The 22711-nt window shown below is 39.0% G+C and overlaps 1 protein-coding gene across 24 annotated transcripts in view; it reads left to right on the top strand.

The window, feature by feature from the left end:
- DTNA (dystrobrevin alpha) overlaps positions 1-22711 on the top strand; it is a 354355-nt gene that overhangs the window by 295976 nt on the left and 35668 nt on the right. For 13 of the 24 annotated variants that reach the window (XR_009345815.1, XM_059139254.1, XM_059139255.1 and 10 more), the window contains 4 exons: positions 6071-6148; positions 6717-6809; positions 19473-19560; positions 21826-21923. Coding sequence is in view for 23 of the 24 variants with exons in the window: in XM_059139254.1 (XP_058995237.1) it covers positions 6071-6148; positions 6717-6809; positions 19473-19560; positions 21826-21923 (357 nt within the window). In the remaining variant the exon portion in view is untranslated. The remainder of the gene's footprint in view (positions 1-6070; positions 6149-6716; positions 6810-19472; positions 19561-21825; positions 21924-22711) is intronic. The other 11 variants (XM_059139265.1, XM_059139268.1, XM_059139270.1 and 8 more) reach the window with 3 other exon arrangements.

Here is a 22711-nt window from a genome sequence, read left to right as displayed (position 1 = left end):
CATGACTATATCTCTAAACCCACATTATTATAAATGCATAAATTTATAGGGAGAAAATGCTGGAGCAATGGAACTCTCTCATTATCACTGGGAAAAGAGCTCCAGGGGCCATTGTGGTGTGGCAGCAACATTATGTACACCTATGAAAGATTGGCTGTCATCATTGCAAAGAGTACTGCAAGGACCCTTCACAACCCTCAGTGAGGTACCCCTGCCCATTGGCTATCTTTGCTGGCATCATGCCCCCTTCGTAAAATCTTAATTATCTTGATACAATCCTTGCCTCATTTATGTGAGAAAATGAAGCAGTCTTATCCCATGTAAAGTAAGATTCTTTAATTATGACCATCATCTTCACTACCACATTAAGGACATTGCAGAAATTTGAATGGCTACCTTCTTTTACCCCCAAATTTAGAACCATCTCTTGTAGGTTCACAGATACTTTCACAAATGGAACCTCTAGAGTAGTAACTATTCACAAAAGGAATCACTTTGGCTATTATATATAACATCTAGCCAGATCTTATCACTCTCCCAAATGTCAGAAAATTGCATATGTTTCATGGAGTGTGCTGAACACTGTCTAATGGGCTATTTTCTGGTTTGTCACAGTGCCGTTTGGTTAGTAGCTAATACTGTATATGACTCAATAGCACACATTGGGAAGGCACACCACTCATCCCAAATAATCTCCAAATCCTGATTCTTTCCCCTGGAGCAGCATTTATGAGATTTTTATTGGTTGACTGGTTGGTTGGTTGGTTGGTTGGTTGATTGGTTTAGATTTTTAACCACAAAAAAGCTAATTCATTGTAATCTTTTTCAGTTTTTTCAAACACTTTGCTTACCCAAAGATTCTTTACCTAACAACCCAGATTTTTAATGAGACTTAAAATATCCAAACTAAATTTTAAGCATTGGTGCTTTGGTAATCAAAAGTAAATAGAAATAAAATTGAGGCACCAAATTCAACCTTGGCTTCTGAAAACCAACATTTTCTCCATGGTTAATTTTTTTCTGAGATTAAAAACCATCCTCTCTTGTCAAGAAAAGAGATAAATTTATAAGTAAACATCATAAAATAGATAAACATATAAATCAACCACCCTGAAGATTTCTTCACTGTTTTCACGCTTTCTGGTTATGTTGTCTGAAATTTCATGAAATTTGAAATAAGTACTCTTTACAGTTAATTCTTTATTCCATGTAGCCCCAGAGTTCCACTAATAAGCTAGTTTTGCTCAAACCTGAGTTAAACTGGTCTTCACTCTCCATTCTGTTTCTTCTACTGAAATATTAGGACATAATTAAAACCCCAGTCACCTCTCTTTTTCACTCAGTAATCTTTATTCTCTTCCTAGAGTTACTTTAGTTCTTCTCTGTGCATGCCCTGTAACCAGCAAAGTTTTCTAGATGCTCTCTTGGCAAAAATGTAAGTGACATGGCTTAATGATATCTGGGGAACAACATAGTAAATGTAGTGAATCAAATGTGACCTAAGAATTCTTATTATTTCCTCCACGGTACCCGCTTAAAAGATGGTTCAGCTTTCATGCCAGCCTGAATTGATGACAACTAATTTTCCCACTGAAACACTCAGCTGTTTTTTAGGCCTGTTTGCTGATTTGCATGTGGCAGATAGTCTATGTTTCAGATCTCAGATATTGAAAACTAGAAATAGAAAGGAAAATAGAATTTGTTCAGAAATTATCTCAACTCGTGGACATTTTTTTATTGCTTTTAAATTAGTTAAATTAGTTTAGTGACCTTGTTACTAGCCTGCTTTAGTTATAGTGAGAAGCAATTTAATAAAAAACAGCTTTATTAAGATATAATTGATACATAATTCAGTGAGTTTATTTAAAATAAGTGAGCAGCTCAAAAATTTTTGACATATATAAATAATATATTGTACATACATATATAGACATATGTGAATGAACATATAATATGTTCATGTGTATTATGAACATATTTTCTTAAATGTGAATGCATACACACATGTATGGCTATACACACACATATGTGTGTTTTGTGTTTACATACGTACATGGGAAGCAAAATTTTATTCACAATTAACAGTTAGTTACTTAAGAAGGAAGCCAAACTTACAAGTCATCTGTTACCAGTTCAAACACCGCACGCTTGTCGATTATTTAAGATTAGTAAAAATGAAAATGTGCTTTTAATTTTCCATTATTCAAATATCATTTTCTGTTTAGCCACTGTGATAATAATTATTTTACATTGCATAATTTGTTTATATAATACTGTTGCTCTGTGAGACTCCATCCAGAACTTTTATTTAAATCCTTTATTTTCATGTCTAAAAAAAGAAAAGAAATTTGACCAGCGCTAATATAGTAACACAGCCAAGCAAGAATGGCTTTTAAAACTGTATTTCAGGTTTCAGCAAAAACCAGGGAACATTTATGATTTTGCTACCTTAGAACACCCTAAAAATCTTTACGCTTAAGCCAAAAATATGACATTAGTTGTCACCTTTCAAAACCAAGGATGAATTTTAAAATCAATAAATATGAGACATTTTGAAATTGCTCTACCATCCCAGAACCCATTGTGTCATTGCATGTCTGTGTATGAAAAAAATCTGGGAAAAGGACGTTTATCTTTATATAAAGTTGCTCTTTTCCAGAGGATTGGTGAGAACATAGAGAAATTTTTAGGAAAAATAAAATCTAAAGGAATATTTCCCATGTCTTTTCTTTCAGCCAAACACATAAGACTTCAAAATTTACCTTGTCATCCCCTCCAGGGTATGACGGTCCCCATGCCTATTCATGTTAGTATGTGTGGAGAGGAATGAACAAATACAATGACAAGGACTGGTGGCAGAGGGGGGGAGCAAGTAAAATAGATGTGTACATATAATTTTAGAGATGGTGACCCTGCTTTTTCTTGGGACTCAGATTAGAAAAAAATGATCACAGGTGGTCTAGAGGAACCCCAAATAGTTCCCGGCTTCAGAGGGTAGAGAAAGAATGCATTTTGATTTTAAAACAGAGCATGTGGAAGAAGGGGAGGATCCTACAGCTGGAGTTATGTGCCATCCGTTGTTGCATTCTGGCACACAGACATTCCAGAAGCATCGCTTCTTGGGAAGAATGTAGGTGCCCATATGCCTGATCCCAAAGCCTGCAACTAATTGAAAATACCACCTAACTTCTCCACACAAATGACCAAGCTATCAAGTGAAAATTTGAACATCTATTGTATTCGATAAAGTATTGTGAGTGTATGTTGCTTTGAAGGAATTATAATGAACTACATACATATTGTGACTATCTTCACAAGAACTCAGGAGAAAAGGCTTTCACTTTGCTTTCAGTCTTTGAACTCCTTGGAAGCTACAGAAGAAAATCTAGTCAAGATACTTCACATGAAAATTCTTTATAGACCCAAGTTTTAATTGAAAACTACCTCCCATGTCAACTCTGCAAGTTCTTGATCTATTTCATTTTGATCCACTCTTGTCTTCATCATGAACTTGGCTTCCTCTACACATGGTCATATTTTCGGCTTCCCAGAAATAAATGATGAGGAGTAGAATTCGAGACTATTTCTAGGAAGTCCAGAAACTATGTGGACAGTGAGTACTATAAGTCAGAAATGCTCTTGGCACTAGATACTAAAAGCTGTAACTAAATGAAGTAAATAGTATGGTTCTACAAATTCATAAATGAGAATGTAATTTCCATATTTTCCAAGAACTGATTTTCCCAAGAATTCATGTGGGAGGCAGACGGAACATAAAAGATCTTAAATGATTTCTTCAGACCAACATTGGCAAGGGCTAATGCAAAGGAAATGATAACAAAATGAAAAAAGATGTGTACAGAGAGAATGTCTGCTCCTCTTCCATCTGAAGGAGGAAGGAATTTGGGAAGAAGGAGGAACAAAAAAGAAGAGAAGAGGGAAGACAGGCAAATGGAGTAGGGAAAGGAAAGAGGAGCCCAAAGAATTGGGAGATAAAGAATAAGGCCACCAAAGGAGAATCTGGGCCTCCCTTCCCTTCCTGAAGCCAAAAGGTCTCCTCCAGTGACCCAGAAGCAAAATTAAGTGACACATCACCTTCCACCTATATGGCTTCTCTGGCATAACTGGTCATGAACACATCCTCCCGGTTGAGGCTCTTGTGTTTCTTTTCTCTTCTAGTCCTTTCTTTCTTCCTGTACATTCAGCACCAGGGGCTGTACCTGCACAACCACTAGGCTTTGGATTTAAGGAATCAAATACCATCACAGTCTCTGTGTTTCAAAGGGTAAAACAAGGCAGGGAAATAGTTAAGTTTGGAGGGAAGAGTTTTTGAAATCTCACACCACTTTTTAAGTGGTTTTGCAGGGATCTGAAATGAATTATATAGTAGGTACATCTATCTTGAGTTAAAAAGAGAGAAGTTGGGAAGGGTGGTAATTGGGCAGCAGAGACTATCGTTACTGGATAATGAATACAGAGGGATGTGCTTCAGAAGGCAAGGTTTGGAATGCTGCTTTGGTGGGATGATAGGAAAATACCAACCATGATGGCTTAAGGTGGCTATTTCATCCTAATGGGCAGCTTCATCATCTTCAAAGGTGAAGATCAGTAGGCTGGAAAAAACCCATTATGTTCACCAAGAACTTGAATTCTCCTTGAACACTAATCATTTCATTTTTAAAGTCAGTTTCATTTAGGTGCAGTTGTACTCTTTAAGTAATAGGTGCGTTCCTGCAAAGCCAAGTGAGGTCATACAGTCAACAAACACGAGTGCTACTCTCTACTAGACATTCTCTTTATAAATCAATTTTGATTTTAAGTTTGCCAGAGATCTCACTACTTCCATAACCTCTTAGTATATACAATTATAAAACAAGAATTCTAGTTACGATGTGCATAATTCTAATGTGATACTGGTTTTCACATTTGTATTTTCTTTGTACTTCATGATCTAAGCGAGTGATGCTTCCTAGTAAATCCTTAAAACTTGTTGAAGTTTTTAAGATTTTAACTACTTTAAGTTTTTAAGATTTTAACTACTTTATAAGCCATCTTAATACATACATAACATTTAGAACCTGTTGAAATGTTGGGAAAGTTTGTGGTAACACTTTGTGATTTCAACCCCAGAAATTAAAGATTTGGTCATCAAAGTCAGAGAGTTAATTTTTGTATTCTCCATGTGAAGGGTGGGAGCGTAGTTTTCAGTCCACCAGCTTTAGAGGGAAAATTATCAACCTACAAAGGAGCAGGCCTCCCTTTAAGCACATTACAAGTCCAATTGTATCACTAAGGATCAATACCATTCTTCCCAAAGAAGCGTGCTCAGTAGATCCTGGATGGCTTTCGGTTGGCCATACTTTATTAATTATTATTTCTATTTCTTTTGGTCACTTAATAAAACCACATTTTAAACTTTTAAAACTATCATTTAAATTACTAGATGAGTGTTCCTCATAATGAACCTAAAATGATAATAATTTGCTATATCGATAGGACTCTGTTCACCAGTCATAGACCCAGGGAATATGAATATATATTTATATTTCTCTGAAAGTTTTCTTTGCAGCTTCTCATCAAGGGTCAGGTGACTTGTGCCTGGAGTAGTAAAGCACTTCAAATAGGACCGCAGTCTGTAGGTAATTTTCAAATCTCTCTTCAACTCAGAAAGTTGGAAAATATAGGGAAGACTGTAGAAGTATATTCTTTGAATGGGACCTAAAGGCTGGCAGCACTTAGTGAACTATTGGGCCGATGACATGATAGTCCATAATGAATGTTGGATGAATTTTCATTACGTTAAGGTATATGCAGTCTGTTGCTTATGCAAATAGCGAGGTCAAATCAGGGATCATGGACGCTTGTGTAATTGCACTTATGGTTCTCAGGCCAGGTTTCTGCTCCTAGTTCAACTCTGTGGAAATCTGAAAACATCTGGAACCTTTCAGGGTAACAAGAGAGCCGTCCAAATGGAGCTTGGATCTAGACTCGGGAGTTTCTGTAGCCAGTTCTGTTCTTGAATGCATTGCTGTGTTTATGCTCTTCTTGGCTTTCCCATCTTATTAACTAGCTCTCCTCCCAAGGACAGTGAAGTAGAGCAGAACAAACTGCTGGCTAGGGCTGCTCCGGCTTTTCTGAAGGGCAAAGGGTAAGTTAAAGCCAGAGTGTACTGTAAGCCTGAATTAACTAAACTAAAAATGGAGATTTCCTGTGTCAAAAATGCTTTGCGTTTGAAAGACCACCTTTGATTTAGTAAAAGGAGCTCTATTATAACCCCACTAACAGTACCATGTAGTTCGTTGGTGTAGACACATCTGTGTTATTCACTTTCTCTGACTTCTTTTTTTTTTTTTTTTTTAACGACTAAACTTTAGATTTGATTTTCCCAAGGATATTTACTCTCTGCTTGCAACCCAATCGATGTGTCTACTGTACAGATGAATTTCTTGGCTTTAGTGGCTTGAAGAATGCAAATCTGTTTTCTTAAAAGCTACTTTACCTAAATGGAAATTTGTATTTTTTTTTATTAGTGAAATGGAATTGTGTATTTCATTGCTTGGATTTTGCTTGGATTTTTTCATAGAACATAACTTAACTTTTCCTCTACCTGCTTGGTTTTCTTAATGCCTTTTCTATCACAACTCACTCCTACCTACTCTGCATACTTCTGTTCGCCTCTCCTACCAACACCCTTTCTTCCTCCTGCCCTGTTTCAGGATACAGTACAGCCTGAATGTGGCAGACAGGCTAGCTGATGAACATGTTCTCATCGGGTTGTATGTCGACAGGCTCCGGAACAACCCATCATGGTTAGTGCAGGTTTGGCTGCTTCACTGTCATTAGGGAGGGTAACAATCTGATCCCTCGTCAAAAAGTCTCAGCAAAGCGGCAAATGGGTACCACAGGTTTCACTAAGTCATTGTTGAACTGATCCAGTTAAGACGTCTTTCATGATGTTAGTTTGGATACTTCCCATTCATGTACCATGGAATTCATCAGAGCTAAAGGGAAAACTGGTGTAAGGGGAGGCCATGCTCTATATTAGCCTTCAGTGGACGCAGGGCTCTGGGTTCCACCAGTCAGTTCTGTGTCACACGTGCCATGTCAAATTACCACAACACTGATGCAAGAATTTGTCTTATTCCAAGGTCGTGGATGTCTCTGCTGATTGGGAGGACAATGTTCTGTTCGTTTAAGATAGAAGTGAAAAGAGGGAAAGTGATGGGATGGGCTCATACTATGGAAATCATTTCCTTAATGATAACGGTGGGAAAAATTGTCTTTCAGTTCTTCTCCGACTTACCAGTATTTATGGAGAACCATCCTCATAAAGCCTGCTTTCAAGTGGGAGAATATGCAGAGCTTACGTCCAAATGTGTGTCAAATGTGTAAATTCTGATAGCCCTGCATATTTGGATAAAGACATTCAAACAGTTTTTCTCTATTTTAATTGCAACCTAGGAGATTCCTCCCAATGGTTGAAGTTACTTAGTTTTGATAGTAAACATACACTTGCAAATTGAATGAAAATAAGTGGACAGACTATGTATTTATCATATGTTTCAGTCTAGTTTAGACTCCTGTGTTTAAAAATGTGTTTAGCAAACCAGTTCCTTGGAAATATTTGAATTTTGCTTAATAACTCTTTCTCTGAACTAAGGGCTAATGTTTTGTTTTGTTGTTTTGTTTTGTTTTGTCTGCCATTATAAATATTAAGTGAGTCTATGGGTTAAATTGCCTTTAAAATAGCCTGCCTCCTTCCCTCTACTATTTCACAAAAAGCATCCCTGAAACATGTAATGACCACTACCCAGTCCTCATCTCCTTCATCACTTGTTATTGTTAGCCACCTCTTTGTTTCTAGAACTCTCCTCCCTGGACTGTTTCCTGCTCCTGATGAATAGAACTATTCTTTAAAAATTAGTACATGAGATGATTTTAGGTGATACATCGATGAACATCTATTAGTAGTTACATATTTATCTTAATTTGTATTTTTAAAAAATATAACTAGCACACTAGTTTCATTGTGTACTTTATGCTACACCTCACGAAGATAAAAATAAAAAGCTCTCTTCAGCTGACCCCACCTCTTTGTTCAAAGTTGCCAAATTTGTAGATCCAAAAGTTCCACTTCTTTGTTACCTCTCAGCCTCTCAAAACTGTAAGAGAGAAGATTGATTGCTTTTAATCTTATTCCCAATGAGTTTGTATCCCCAATGTTATATGGCAGCTGAAACAACAGAACTAAATACTAAATTACACCCCCCCACACAAAAAAATGTATTGACATTCCTCAAAGAAGAGTATTATTGTTACAGATTCAATCATGTCTGAAGGCAAAGCCATGGTCTCATACTGGGTCCTCTCCCCGCTAATTCTGAACATACTCCAGTTACTTCTCCCACTCTTCTTTGACCTTTTCTTAATTAAATTTGTAACAAAGAAGTCTCCAAAGAGAAAAGCTCCCAGTTCATTGCTACCAGTCATTTTCCCTACTCAAGTGATTGATCATATTGGCTTGATGGTCACTTAAGACAGTAAAACTGTCTCCACAGAGACTCTTCACATCTACTTGATGAAAGCTAGAGGTGGTATTTATTTTGAAAACAAAGCAGAATTTAAGACCGATCAAAAAAGTAAGCTCCTTGTTAAGAGGTGCTACCCTACCCTCCAAATTTCTGTATGCTTTTTTCTGTCCTTAGAAATTTCCAACTTCTCTTCTGAATTTTTCATTTTTCTTCTCTTTCCTCTGTATTGAATTAGATACTAACAATTCCCCACACCGCCCATGATTATGGAAGTGAGGTAGTGATCTCTCACCTTCTCTGTCATCTTAATAGCTAATAATGCTTCACCGTCCTTCAACTCTGGTGAGAATGAAAGGGTAATATTCATAAAAACTACCATTTTTCAAAGCACATACCTCCTGCGAAGCACTGTGTAAAAACTTTATTTACATAACTTCCCCTAGTCCTTAGAGTAAACCCATAGAGTAAATGCATTCTTCCCCATTTTATAGATAAATAAAAGTATCAATTTACAGAGTTTAATGACTCTCCCATAGTCACATAGCTATGAAACAGTAGATCACAGACCTCAGCCATTATCTGTTGGATCCCAAGCTCCTAATCATGCTACATTGCCTATTATAACACCTACATAAACACATGTTCCCCCCCCAGAAAGATTTTCTAGAATCTCTCTAGACACTACTCCCCACTGCATCTAGCCCACTGCATACCTGTTTCCTGAAATTGCAAATCCTACTACATTTATTTGATAGACAGAGATCACAAGTAGGCAGAGAGGCAGGCAGAGGGAGGAAGGGAAGCAGGGTCCCCGCTGAGCAGAGAGCCCGATGCGGGGCTCGATCCCAGGACCCTGGGATCATGACCTGAGCTGAAGGCAGCGGCTTAACCCACTGAGCCACCCAGGTGCCCTGCAAATCCTACTACATTATGTTTATTTCATTTTAACAGATATTTGAGTGCATACTACTAATAGGAATGGTGGTTGTTAAAGTTATCATTTCTGTATTTAGTCTATGCATTGTGGTTTTCCATTTTAATTACAATCTTCGAAATAGCAAGAATTTTGCCTTCAGTCTCCTGTATTTCATCATGGCAGCCAGAATATGAATAATAAATGTTACATTTATGAAGTTCTTCAAAAACGACAGAGCCCTTTCTTCCACATTATTTGCTCACCAAAGCTCTATAAGTTTGGATGTTATTAATTCTATTTCACTGATAAGAAAATGTTAGACACGTGAAGAGACTTATCCAAGGTCACATGCTATCAAGTGCTTGCACACAAGTCTTCTGACACCGGGTCCCATCTGTTTCCCACCCCACTCCGCAGGCTCCCTGTCTCTACACCCTTCATGAGATGGTCTACAAATAGGAACCTAATAGCTGTTCTTAATTAAAATACTTGTTTTGTAATTATTCATATATGCTCCTGATTAAGTCTGTGTGGGAGCCTTTTCCCCATATTAACTACTTAATACAATGGGAAACTGACTCATTTGTAAATAGTCTACTGATAAATTAGAGAAACACTTCTGTGTCCTTGCTGGTTCTGATGTCAAATAAGTCACATCAACTCACTGTAGCTCAAGGGAGAATTCCTGCTGTCTTCCTAATTCAGTGAAGTTTTAAAAGCCTTAATGGTTTTTAACCATCTTCTCCAATGAGGGAGAGGGGTTATTGAAATGTAATGTGATGAGGGCTTTTTCTGCCTGTCCTGAAAGTACAAGCACTGGCCTTGTTAGAAGTTTATAGGGACTGATTGGGGCAGGCAGACTAAAAAGATGGGAAACCAGCCTGGAACTTCTAACTGTACCCGTAATTATATCCTTGATACTTGCCATATCCATAAGCTTCTGGCATATGGCTTTCAGCTCTGAAAAGACCCCCTTATAAGGGAGTATAAGGGAGAGAAGGAGTGCAGTTGAAGGTTCCTGTCCATTCTTTGATGTCATGATCAATTCCTGTCACTTAGTTATTAGACCCCTGATCGCATAGAAATAGGTTAAAATTTGTTTTTCTTATGTTTTCCTCGAGTATAGGAAATTACATATTTGACCCATTTCTAGGTTTCATGAGGTCTAAATTTTTATTGGCTTGCCTGCTTAAAACCCTTTAATAGATTCCCGCTTCACTTGGTTTAAAACCCAGACTTCATCAGGCCTACAAGCCTGTGTCCAAACCAGCCCTTGCCCTGTCCTATCTCAGTCCCAGTCTCGTGGGTTTCTTCCACTTAATCCCAATGCTTAGCAGCATCCACTTTAATCAGTCCTAAAAACAGTTCCTAAAACTGCCTCAGGACCATGATGCTAGGTTCCTCCCTGTGCCAAGAACATTCTTCCCACTTTACCCTTGCCCTGTCCAGCCACGCATGTGTGCACTGATTCTCTTTACATGTATGTAAAGGCTACTTCTCTGGCTTCCAAACTCAGATTAAAGGCATCTCCTCAAGGAGGCCTCCCATACTAATCTCTCTCATGGCATAATGTTTATTTCATTCTTGCTGTGACTGTAACCATTGGTTGGTCAGCTGGTTGGTTGAATGGTTTACCAGCTGCCTTCTCTGTAGAGCAGGGAGCTTCTCTAACTTGTTCATTACCATATATCTGGCACCTAACACAGTGCCTGCAGGTGCACAAAAAATATCTGTTGACGTCATGGGATGTTGATGGTGCTATAGGTATAAAATTCCCTCTTACCTTAAACAAAATTGTTAGGACATCTCAGAAAATCTTTTTTAATTGTAAAATGAATATTTTTGCTACTTAAAAACATCACCTATTATGTTAACCCTTAGGTTGAACATTTAGTGAAGGAGTATAAAATAGGTGAAAAAGTAAAGTATTAAGCTTTACATAGAGAACAGTGGTAAACCTGGATAAAGACAAGCATCAGCAATTCACTGACATGAGGAAAGCAGCTAATGGGGGGAGGGGGGCAAAAAAAAAAAACATCTAAACTCAAAGTGATATTGGGAAAAAAAATTTTTTTTTAATTTGAATGTTCTCTGATCTCTTTCACTGTGTATTAGTTTGCTAGGGCCACTATAGCAAAATACCACAGACTGCATCTTAGACAACAGAAATTTATTTTCTCTCCATTCTGGAGGCTAGAAGTCCAAGACTAAGGTGCCAACAGTTCTGATATCTCCTGAGGTCTCTCTCCCATCAGCCCACAGATGGCCACCTTCTTGCCTTGTTCTCACATGGCCTTTTCTCTGTGCATAAACACCCTTAGTTCTCTTCTGTTTCTTATAAGGACACCACTCATGTTGGCTTAGTAAAACCTCATTTTACTTTACTTACCTCTTCAAAAACCCTAACTCCAAATATGGTCACATTCTGAGGTACTAGGGCTTAGGGCTTCAACACATGAATTTTGGGGAAGACACAGTTCAATCCATGACCCACCTCAACACTAAATCCACCAAATTGGATTTATTTATTTTTTTTAATGTGTAGGCTAAAACTTGGCTCTTTTCAGTAAAGGCTGATTTGGAAAATGTAAATGTATTGCAGCCTGCTGAAAGAAAAAAAGGTATTACCTACACTCACTGAAAGTGTCTCTTATTTATGAGTTTTTGTTTCCTTGTTAACCCTATTCCTTTTGTTCTATAAAATGTTTATGAGTTCAGTTCCAAAAATAGACTTCTGGGGTGCCTGGGTGGCTCAGTCAGTTAAGCGTCTGCCGGCAGCTCAGGTCATGATCCCGGGGTCCTGGGATTGAGCTCCTTGTCATGCTCCTTGCTCATCAGGGAGTCTGCTTCTCCCTCTTCCTCTGCCCATCCTCCCTATTCTCAAATAAATAAACAAAATCTTTTTTTAGAAAATTTAAAACTAGACTTCTGAGAAAGCTATTCCGGTAGGATTCTAGAAATATGAATCTGAAGAGTGCCACGCCACCTGTGCACATAACTGTGGTGGCTGCGTTGTTCCCACAGAGGTTTGCTCAGCATACTCAGATGAGAAATTGATTTTAAGATGAGTTCATTTCTCGGTGATAGATTCTAATACATTTTAAGTTTCCGTGGGAAACAAGAGAGACAGTCCCAATCTGAGGAAGTTATTGGTACAAAAGAGCTAGTGTAGTACCAGACGCATGGGAATAACACAATATTCGTTCCTCGCCTGATTTTGAATAGGATGAAAGGCTTGCAATAAATAGATTTTAAAATCTCATATTGTAAACCTGTCCATTATAATATGGCAGAAAACAAATGATAGCTCATGGGTGTTCACCAATATGGTTAAATGGATCAACTTCAGAGTATGCTTTCTCTAAGTGTGCTGAAATATGTGGAGCCTGTTCTCTTATGTTGGTTGATAAAATGATATATTGTGTGGGAAGGACATTTGGTGACAAATTAACGGCAGTATGCAGCTTTGGAGAAAGAAGAGAAGGCTGCCACTGTCAGCTGACTCCTCCCTTTGCTTAGGATTTCAGAGATGTGAAGTTCCCCTAGAGTTTCTGTTAAAACCCTTCAATGATTCAACCAACTGCGCTTTCTTCTTCTTGGTAAACCCTAGAATACTAGCCAGTAACCAATCATCTGTTCTTGAGCAAAAGCTAATTTGTAGATAAGGAGATGATGGTGCAAAAATGGTTACACCATTTGAGGTAAAGTAGGGGCTTTTGGGTGGCACAGTCAGTTAAGCAACGGACTCTTGATATCTCCTCAGATCATGATCTCTGGGTGATGAGATTGAGCCCTGTGTGGGGCTTTGTGCTCAGCACAGTGTCTGCTTCAGATTCCTTTCCACTCTGCTCTTCCCCTCACTCACTTGCTCTCTCTCATCCTCTCTCTCTAAAATAAATAAAAATCTCTGGGGAGGGGGGGGGAAGAAAAGGTAAAAGTAAAAAGAATACTTTCATAGTCTCACCGTGTGCCCTGGCACTGCTCGCTGTGTCCCCCATATTATAGGTGAGAGAACTGAAGCACAAAGAGGTTAAGTGATTTGCCCAAAGTCACACAGCCAGTACCTAAGAGGGCTAAGCTGTGAATTCAGAAATGATCCAGTCCCACCTCACACACACCCTTAGATAACATTCCTACCTGTATTCATCCGTAAGAGTAAGCATTTCTTCTGAAGGGGAGCTTACCTTTTCCAGATACCATCTGCTTTCCCAGTCTTTAAAACAACAATCATAAAATGTGAACCAAAGAGAATTTTCCACAGTTCAGGGTGGGGAAGATCTGATGTGGATAAATATAAAAGAGTATAATGACATTTCTATGAACTTTAGCACCTAGAAAGAGCAGATGGGAATTGCACACAGCAATTGATTGTATCCTGATTTTCGCTCTGCCAGATGTGAATAATTCTGTGTGATTTTAGACAGCATGGCTGGTGTTACAGTGCTGTGTTTTATCTATGCCCTTCTGATTTTCTCAGTGCTGAGGGTGCATGCAGAGCCAAGAAGGAGATAGAAGACGTGGTCCAAAGTCCATGACCCTAGGAGCCAAAGAGAGCTAACATGTATTTGTTCTTTTGTCCCCCTAATGCTTAGGCATGTCCTGCTGTGTTCCAAGCTCTGTGCTAAACACTCAAAATCTAACAGTGAAATGAATGAACCATTCTTCTCTCAAAAAAGCTACAGTCTAGTGAAGGAGTAAGACAAGTGAAAAGGCTATTAAATCAGGAAGGGTACCAGGTACAGGAAGGGCAGACAGTGCTGAGTGCCGTTGGCTATATGAGGAGCCATAACCCGAATTTAGAGGTCAGAGGTGAGGGTGAGAAATGGCCAGTAACCAAGAGCCTGATGAAGAACTAGCCAAGTGGAAGTGAGCAGAGGTGGGAGAGATTGCTCAGAGCTGAGAGAAAATGTGGAACTCCTCCTTGAGGAACTCAACTGGGGAAGGCTGCTAGAGTACTGGGGGCTGTTGGGGTGGGGGTGGGGGGATAAAGGATGAAGCTAGATTATGCAGGACCTCCTGAGTCTTAGGGAAGAGTTTGAAAAATGAGAACCCATTGGAGGATTCTATGCATGTTACAACCAAATTCATTTTTTTAAAAAAAGATTTTATTTATTTTTATTTATTTGACAGGCAGAAATCACAAGTAGGCAGAGAAGCAGGCAGAGAGAGAGGAGGAAGCAGGTTCCCTGCTGAGCAGAGAGCCCGATGTGGGGCTCAATCCCAGGACCCTGGGATCACAACCCAAGCCGAAGGCAGAGGCTTTAACTCACTGAGCCACCCAGGTGCCCCCCCAAATTCATTTTTAAAAGCTCATTGACTGCAGGATGCAAAATGAATTAAAGGGAAGAAGAAGTCTAAAATGAGAGGAACCTGTTGAGAAGGCTGTATGCTAATTCCAGATGACAGTGGCCTGGAGCACATCAGTGACCCCTGGCATAGAAGCAAATGGAGAAATTTTTGAGTTTGAAGAAAGTAGAATGCATGGCCTTGGTGTTACAACCTAGTGAGCTGGTAAAGTCAGAGTCTTGATAAAGGAGTTTGAAGGCAAAGAGATGCCATTATCATGGTAAATTTTATTATTACTACCCAGGAAGATTGCCATTTCATGATTTCCTGTCTTTTCCTTTTAAAATAGTCAAGAGCCAACAGTTGAAGCTCTGAGAATTAGTTCATTTCCTCCCCCATTCTTCAATCCCATAAAATCGTGTCCTGGGCCCCAGATTCATTTTGCTCCTTTCCACCCTGACTCCCTTCTGCTCACTGACTGCTGAAGGCCTGAACCAGGCTCCACTGCCGGAGCATTTTGCTCTCAAACAACTGGAAAGGTAGGAAATAACCTCATAGAGTAATCCTCCACTTCGGAGCAACTAGGAATGCCTTCTCAGGAAGTACCCTTCCTCCTCCCTGTTTGCTTTTTTTTTTTTTTAAGATTTTATTTATTTATTTGACAGACAGAGATCACAAGCAGGCAGAGAGACAGGCAGAGAGAGAGAGAGAGAGAAGGAAGCAGGCTCCCTGCTGAGCAGAGAGCCCGATGCGGGGCTTGATCCCAGGACACTGGGACCATGACCCGAGCTGAAGGCAGGGGCTTTAACCCACTGAGCCACCCAGGCACCCCCCTGTTTGCATTTTAATAGAAGAATGGTACAGGAGGCCTAATGACCTTAAAAATAAATCTCTACTGATAAAATTCCTCTCACCCAGTCAGACAAATGGAAAATATTATGAGGAAACATGAAAGTATTTCTGCTGCCCTTTGGGCCACATTATTCTTTGATCGTCCCACCTGGGTAGTCAGAATAGGCTTTCAGAGAAACCAAAGAAATGTGGACACACCCTTGGTTCCCAGAAATCTTTGCTAAATCACAAGGTAGTAAGCCTCACCTCCGTCGAGGCCACTTGAGTTGCCTAGAATGCCATTTTGCAATCACTAGCAACACACACTGGCCATGCATTTAAGGTAGAAAGTGGAGAGCTTTCAGAATAACAGATTTCCCTGCTCTGAAATGCAGTCGACACAGCAGCCACTTTTTAATTCATCATGGTCTTGTAGCAAGATTATTGATTATAAAGTCTTGAAATGAATAGCCAGAGACGGAGAAAGTGTTAGAATTGGTATTTCTTTAATGATTTAGGGATTATTGGCCATTCATTTTCAACTATTTGTAATTGAAGTCTTGAAATAATGGAATTTATCAGAGGAATGCCTCATTCACCCTTGGATAATTTGAACATACTGAAATGGCACATGTGGACTCATAAATCGTGTGTGTGCACAAAAGGGTAATGTATCACTCCACCCCTCATTCACTCAGGGCTGGGGGAGGAAAGGCACGGAAGGATGAGTTATAGCTTATGAGACAGGATCCCATAACTTCACGTCTTGTGTCTCCAAGAGGCTTTTTTTTAATGTAACCTTTACATTATTTATACTTGCTGGTCATTCATGATAAAAGACACTTTTATCATGAGGTTTTTTTTATCACTTTTTTTATTATTTAATTATCAAAACACTCACAAATGTTTTTGACAAAGTCACTTTTGGGCAAACGGATCATTGCCCCCGGCTTAGAACAATGGGTCTTGTTGTCTACACAACTGTGCTGAATTAGGCATATTATTTCTAATATGAGCCAGAAATGATAAACATATTAAAATCAAATTAAATTATTTCTTTGTGGAGTCGTTTTAGGTTTAAAGTGAAGAGAGTGTAACTTTTTTTTTCTTTTATTAAAGCTATAACAAGAAATTCAGTTACTATTTTTAACCACTGCGGAGGGCAGACGTTGTGTTATAGAGACAAGCATTTGCTTTAAAGCATCAGTTCTCCAGAACTAACTCCTTTGGTATTACAGATATTTTCTTATTCCAAGTCTTTTGTATGCTGATTGAAATCCTAGTCTATGGGGATTGGTGAGCCTGGAAACCTAGAATTTCCTGTTTTAAGGAATGTTTATAAAATATCATACAAGCTATATGGATATCAGTTAAATACTCACATTATTTCTCATCTGTGGTTTGCATTTGGGGTTTATTTCATGTGATCAATGTATCTTGGAAGGTTCCTTAGGAATGCAGATTCTCAGGTTCTGCCCCCCACAACCTACCCTGTCACCCCCCCAACTATAGATGAGAAACTACATTTTTTATAAGATCCCTGAGTGATAAGTACATACACTCAAGTGTAAGAAGCCCTACTCTGCATGGTTGTTGGATGGAAAATGACATTTTGAAGGAGACCTGAATCATTAATGAATATAAGGAGGTTACTTAAGAGGCAAAATAACAATAATTGACTTTTGAGCACTTAATGCGTTCTAGGCATCATAGTAACCATGTGTTTTACATCCATTATCTCATGTGGGCAAAAGGGAAGAGAAGACTTTTTCTGAGGATGGAGAAGTGACTTAGTAAATGCAGATATTCAGGAATGTTCTGGATAGTTATTGTAGCCCAGAGAAAAGAGCTAAATCTAGAGGGGAAGTACTCAGGATCAGAATAGGTGTAGCTAGCCTATGTGTAGAGTGTAGACTGGAGCAGAGATGATGGAGACAGGAATGTTTTCTGAATGACCAAAAAAAGAAAGAAAGAAAATGTTACAGTAATGAATTCAGCCAGCCAGGGAAAGCTATTTGGAAGTGACAACGTGACATAGCCAATATTCTGGAAACACATAATGATTTTCACTCATCTCACTTTAGAACAAGGTTAAAAACTATGTTGCATATTTACTTTCTATGTAAATACACATATAAACAATATAACCATATATTACTATATATGGATTTAAGTCTTTGCAATGGATAATTCTTACAACCTTAATATTGGCATAGAAGTGTATTAATTTCAGTGTATAATCATGAGTATTGATTTTTTTTTTCTTTAAGAAACAGGCTTAAGATTAACAGGTAGGAAATATAAATGGAGGAGAATATATTTAGGGATGAGAGAAATTAGTGTTTTTTTTTTAAGATTTTTTTTTTTTTAAATTTATCAGAGAGAGGGGGGGAGAGAGCGAGCACAGGCAGACAGAATGGCAGGCAGAAGCAGAGAGAGAAGCAGGCTCCCTGCTGAGCAAGGAGCCCGATGTGGGACTCGATCCCAGGACGCTGGGATCATGACCTGAGCCAAAGGCAGCTGCCCAACCAACTGAGCCACCCAGGCGTCCCGAGAAATTAGTTTTTAATCTTGATCCTGACCCAATACTTACCATAATAACTGATAAGCCAAATTATAATCAACTAGTCAGTTAACAAGACTGATGTTACTGGTATGTTTCATAGAATTGCTTTTATGGCATGCAAAACTTAGTCTTGAGTGAAGGGACTTCTGAAATTTGGGAGAGTTGATAATGCTTCTATTTGCTTTAGTTTCTTAGGGACTCAGATCATTCTTATTTTACTATGAACAATTTCTATAATTATATGAGACAATAAACAATTCCCATTAATGTCATTAGAAGTCACTGCTATAATTCCATTTTTCTAGAAGTAAATATAAAATGGCAAGCTACCTGAGTACTGATATTATTGATAACTATTTGTATTAGTTATCTGTTGCCATGTGACAAGTTATCCAATAACTTAGCAGCTTAAAGGAACAAATGTTTATTATCCCACAGTGGTTCAGGAATCCAGCTAGGTGCCTGTGGCTCAAGGATTTTCATGAGGTTGCCATCAAACTGTTGGCTGGGGCTGTTATTTTATCTAAAGGCTCTACCTATTATAACCTATAATTTATAAGGTTATTATTGGCTAGCTTCAGTTCCTTATCACATGGGAAGTGGCTAGCTTCCCACAGAGCAAGGAATCCAAAGGACCTCAAGAGAGAGAAACCATACTCAAGATAGACACCCTGGTCCTTTTTATAGCCTAATCTTGGAAGTGACATTCCATTACTTCTGCTCTATTCTAGCCATTAAAATCTAGCCAGTAAGCCCAGCCCATACCCAAGGAAGAAGATTGTGAATACCAGGAGGTGGTGATCACTGCAGGCTGAACACAATTATTGTGTTGTTGTTGTTGTTATTGTGGTTACACAGGCTCCATGCTGGGCATAGAACCCAATGTGGGGCTCTAACTCACAACTCTGAGGTCAACACCTGAGAGAGATCAAGAGTTGGATGTTTAACAGACTTAGCCATTCAGGCACCTCACAACTGGTGGAGGGGTGATTGTGTCTTTGTTCCATATTTTCTGATATATAAATAAAAAATGTTACAGGCAATAAAATTAAAGAGAAAATATTCTTTTATGAGACATGTTGATAAGTAAAGTCACTCTTCTTTGGAGTTTTCTTAGTAAGATGTTGAATCGACTGAAGACAGGATTTATTAATGGAATTCCCTGGCCTCATAGTAGATCATGTCATGAATCCAAGTCTGAGATCATTAACCTAACAGGGTTTTGTAGAGCTTTCAAATTTTTGCACCGAAAAATTGAAATAGCAAACCTCCCTGGCGGTGATAGGAACCCATCAATCTTTCTCATTGCCTAACAGTCTCCTTCTTGCTCTGTTCTCAACAGTATGCTTGAGAGTTCAAACCGGCTTGATGAAGAGCACAGGCTGATCGCCAGGTACGCAGCAAGACTGGCGGCAGAGTCCACTTCCTCGGTAAGTAGTCTGAGTGAGAAGCTGTTATTCATGTTCACTGTTATCCTGATGGTCGGGGCTACCACGGCAGGGCTGAGGAGGTGTTACTGGATGGCCTGAGGACCTACACATGAGTCTTCCACAGCTTCCCTTTGTCCCTCTCCAGCTATGGTTCTGGTACAGCAGAAATCGTAGCTTCCAATATGAGGTTACAGCACCATATTTCTGCACCAGCCCACCCCCTGATTTCTCTGGATCATTCCTGATCAGTTAATAGAAAGAGCAAAGCAATGACTCCAATTCACAACTGTCCCAGAGGAGTTTCTACTTTTATCAATATGTAATAGATAAAAGAAACAAAAAATTATGTAATGAAATCAGAGAGAAAATCTGGATCACAGGTCAAAATGCCACATGCCAGACTTAGCTACCCACAAAGCCATTTAGGACATAAAACCTAGGACCTCAAATGTCTTCATTAGCAACATAGATCATTTCTTTGTTTTAAAAGAAATGCTAACTAAAAAATCATAGAAAAGCTTTATAAAAGCTAGACATTTTACCAAGCTTAACCTTTCTTACAGTCATGTATTTGGACATTAAAAAGCAGGCTGAGGTTTTCCTTGTCTTTGCAGGCTTAGTCAGTCAGTGCTGATTTTAAAATCTTGGCATTCTGTGGTAGAAAGATGAATTGTGATCTTTTTAATTGTTTAAAATCCAATTGAGGAGTTTCTACTGTAGAGTAAGGAAAGCAAGGGGCAGGGAAATACATATAATCTGCCCCTGTTTTTATAAAACAATGACAAATTAAACCTTCATTAAATCCCCACTCAAATATATACATATATTTAAATACAGTATGTAATTACATGTATATACATATATAAACATACATACATATGTAAAAGTTGACTCTTATTTGGAAATCTGAAAGTCAGACCATCCTTGTAAAAAATCCTCTTATAATTGTAAGAAATGTTCATATTGTGTAAAAGGACTCATTTAATAAAATAGTAATTTGACTTTACAACTAAAAGTACACATATGAATATACATATGTATATACTATATAATCATATACCATACTTCTATGTATATCTATATTTAGTCAGAAGTTAATTTGTATATATATCTATATATATAATTTTTTAAGATTAATTTGTGTGTATATGCATGGATATATATGTGTATATATATATATGGAAAAATCAATGTCTGTGTATATGCCAGTTGTTAAAGTCGGCGGCATGACCAAGAATGATGGAGTGGCATGAATGTGGGGGAAGGGTGTAATGTATAAATAATACTTAATAATAATAAATAAATACGAATAAAGAAATGCTAAAAGTGTGTTGACCAAAGGAAGAAGAAAAGAAGATCCTAGTAACTAGGACTTTAAAACTATGAAATTTTTAACTGTACATTACAGTGACTGAACAGTAATTCTACTGTTCTACTCAATAGCGGAGTATTTTTTACTCCTGCCCATATTGAGAGAACTGTCACAATAGGGACAGGACGGCAAGAATGAAATAGATCCCAAAGACTTCAAGTCAGAAAGCTATAAAACAGGGGCGCCCGGGTGGCTCAGTCGGTTGGGCATCAGACTCTTGATTTGGGCTCTGGTCATGATCTCAGGGTCATGAGACTGACCCCTGCAACAGGCTCCACACTCAGCAGGGAATCTGCCTAAAGATTCTCTTTCTCCCTCTCCCTCTGCCCCGCCCTGTATTCTCTCTCTCTCTCTCTCTCTCTCAAATACATAAATAAATCTTTAAGAAGCAAGGGGCACTTGGGTGGCTCAGTTGGTTAAGCATCCGACTCGATTTCAGCTCAGGTCCTGATCTCAAGGTCATGAGATCGAGCCCTGCATCAGGCTCTGTGTTCTGTGCTCAGCACAGTTACCTCGAGATTCTCTCTCCTTCTCCCTCTGCCCCTCCCCACCCCCCTCTCTCTCACTCTCTCGCAAATAACAAATAAAACTTTTTTTAAAAAAGTAAAAGTAAAAAAATAATTAAAAAAAAGAAAGCTACAAAACTATTTTTTCTGTGTTCTGTGTATTTGCCGTCCAAAGAATGCTGTTCCGCTTTTCATTGCAGAGGTGTCCTCCAGGTCCGTAGAGAAGCTGGTCCTTTAGGAGATGAATGGCAACTTCATGTATTTGCTTTTCTTGCTTTGACAGAGATCATTTTCTTCTCTCCTGTCTGCCTACCTCATGATCTCTGTCTCCTTGAGCACACGCTGTTTCCTTTCCCAACGTTAAATAGTTCACCATGTGTTTTACAGCAGCCGGCCCAGCAGCGGGGAGCTCCCGACATCTCCTTCACCATTGATGCAAACAAGCAGCAGAGGCAGCTGATCGCAGAGCTAGAAAACAAGAACAGGTAAGGCTGCTTAGACACGCTGGCTTTTTGGATCAGAGTGTGTGCTCACTGATAGCTTGTAGTTGGGACACCTGGGTGGCTCAGTCCGTTAAGCATCTGCCTTTGGCTCAGGTTGGGATCCCAGGGTCCTGGGATCAAGTTCCTCTAGGGAGCCTGCCTCTCTCTCTCTCTCTCTCTCTCTCTCTCTCCGCTCCCCCTGCTTCTGCTCTCTCTGTCAAAGAAATAAATAAAATCTTTTTTAAAAAGTTCTATGGACAAAAATGTAAAGGAAGTTACAAACTTGGTTGGTACATTTCTATGTTCTTAGAAGGAAAGAAAAACTAAACGGAAAACTCCCAAGCCCACAAATAGCTTACCTTGGTTGCCGTGTTCACCTGCTCTCCCACCTCTCCAAGGCACTTTCTTTTCCCTTTCAATCCTCTGCTTCCACTCAGCATGAGGAGAAATCAGGACTTCCTTGAAGGAGATACCCCAGGCAGGAATATCTGCCTCCATGTGGAATTCCAGAATCAGCAAGAAACACAATGAATGTCCTAATGGCCCCAGCTGTTGGGAGCTACCACTGTGACTGCCTGTTTCTGGATACTGTATGCTCTGAATGCATGTTGTAGAACCAGAGAGAGAATAAAGAAGGGGAAGTGAGAACAGAAGGCAGAAAGAGAAGCGCGTCCTGTCCATTAGTGCTTTCATGACCCATAGAGTTCCCCGCCCCATGTCTGAAGAGCTGCTCGTCCATCCTGAATACATTTCACTAAACCAGCAGCCTCATGCCCTCCAAAGAACCCAGA

This window comes from Mustela lutreola, chromosome 11 (genome assembly GCF_030435805.1).
Source record: "Mustela lutreola isolate mMusLut2 chromosome 11, mMusLut2.pri, whole genome shotgun sequence".
Classification (NCBI taxonomy): Eukaryota; Metazoa; Chordata; class Mammalia; order Carnivora; family Mustelidae; genus Mustela; species Mustela lutreola.
This window is presented reverse-complemented; position numbering and strand designations above follow the sequence as displayed.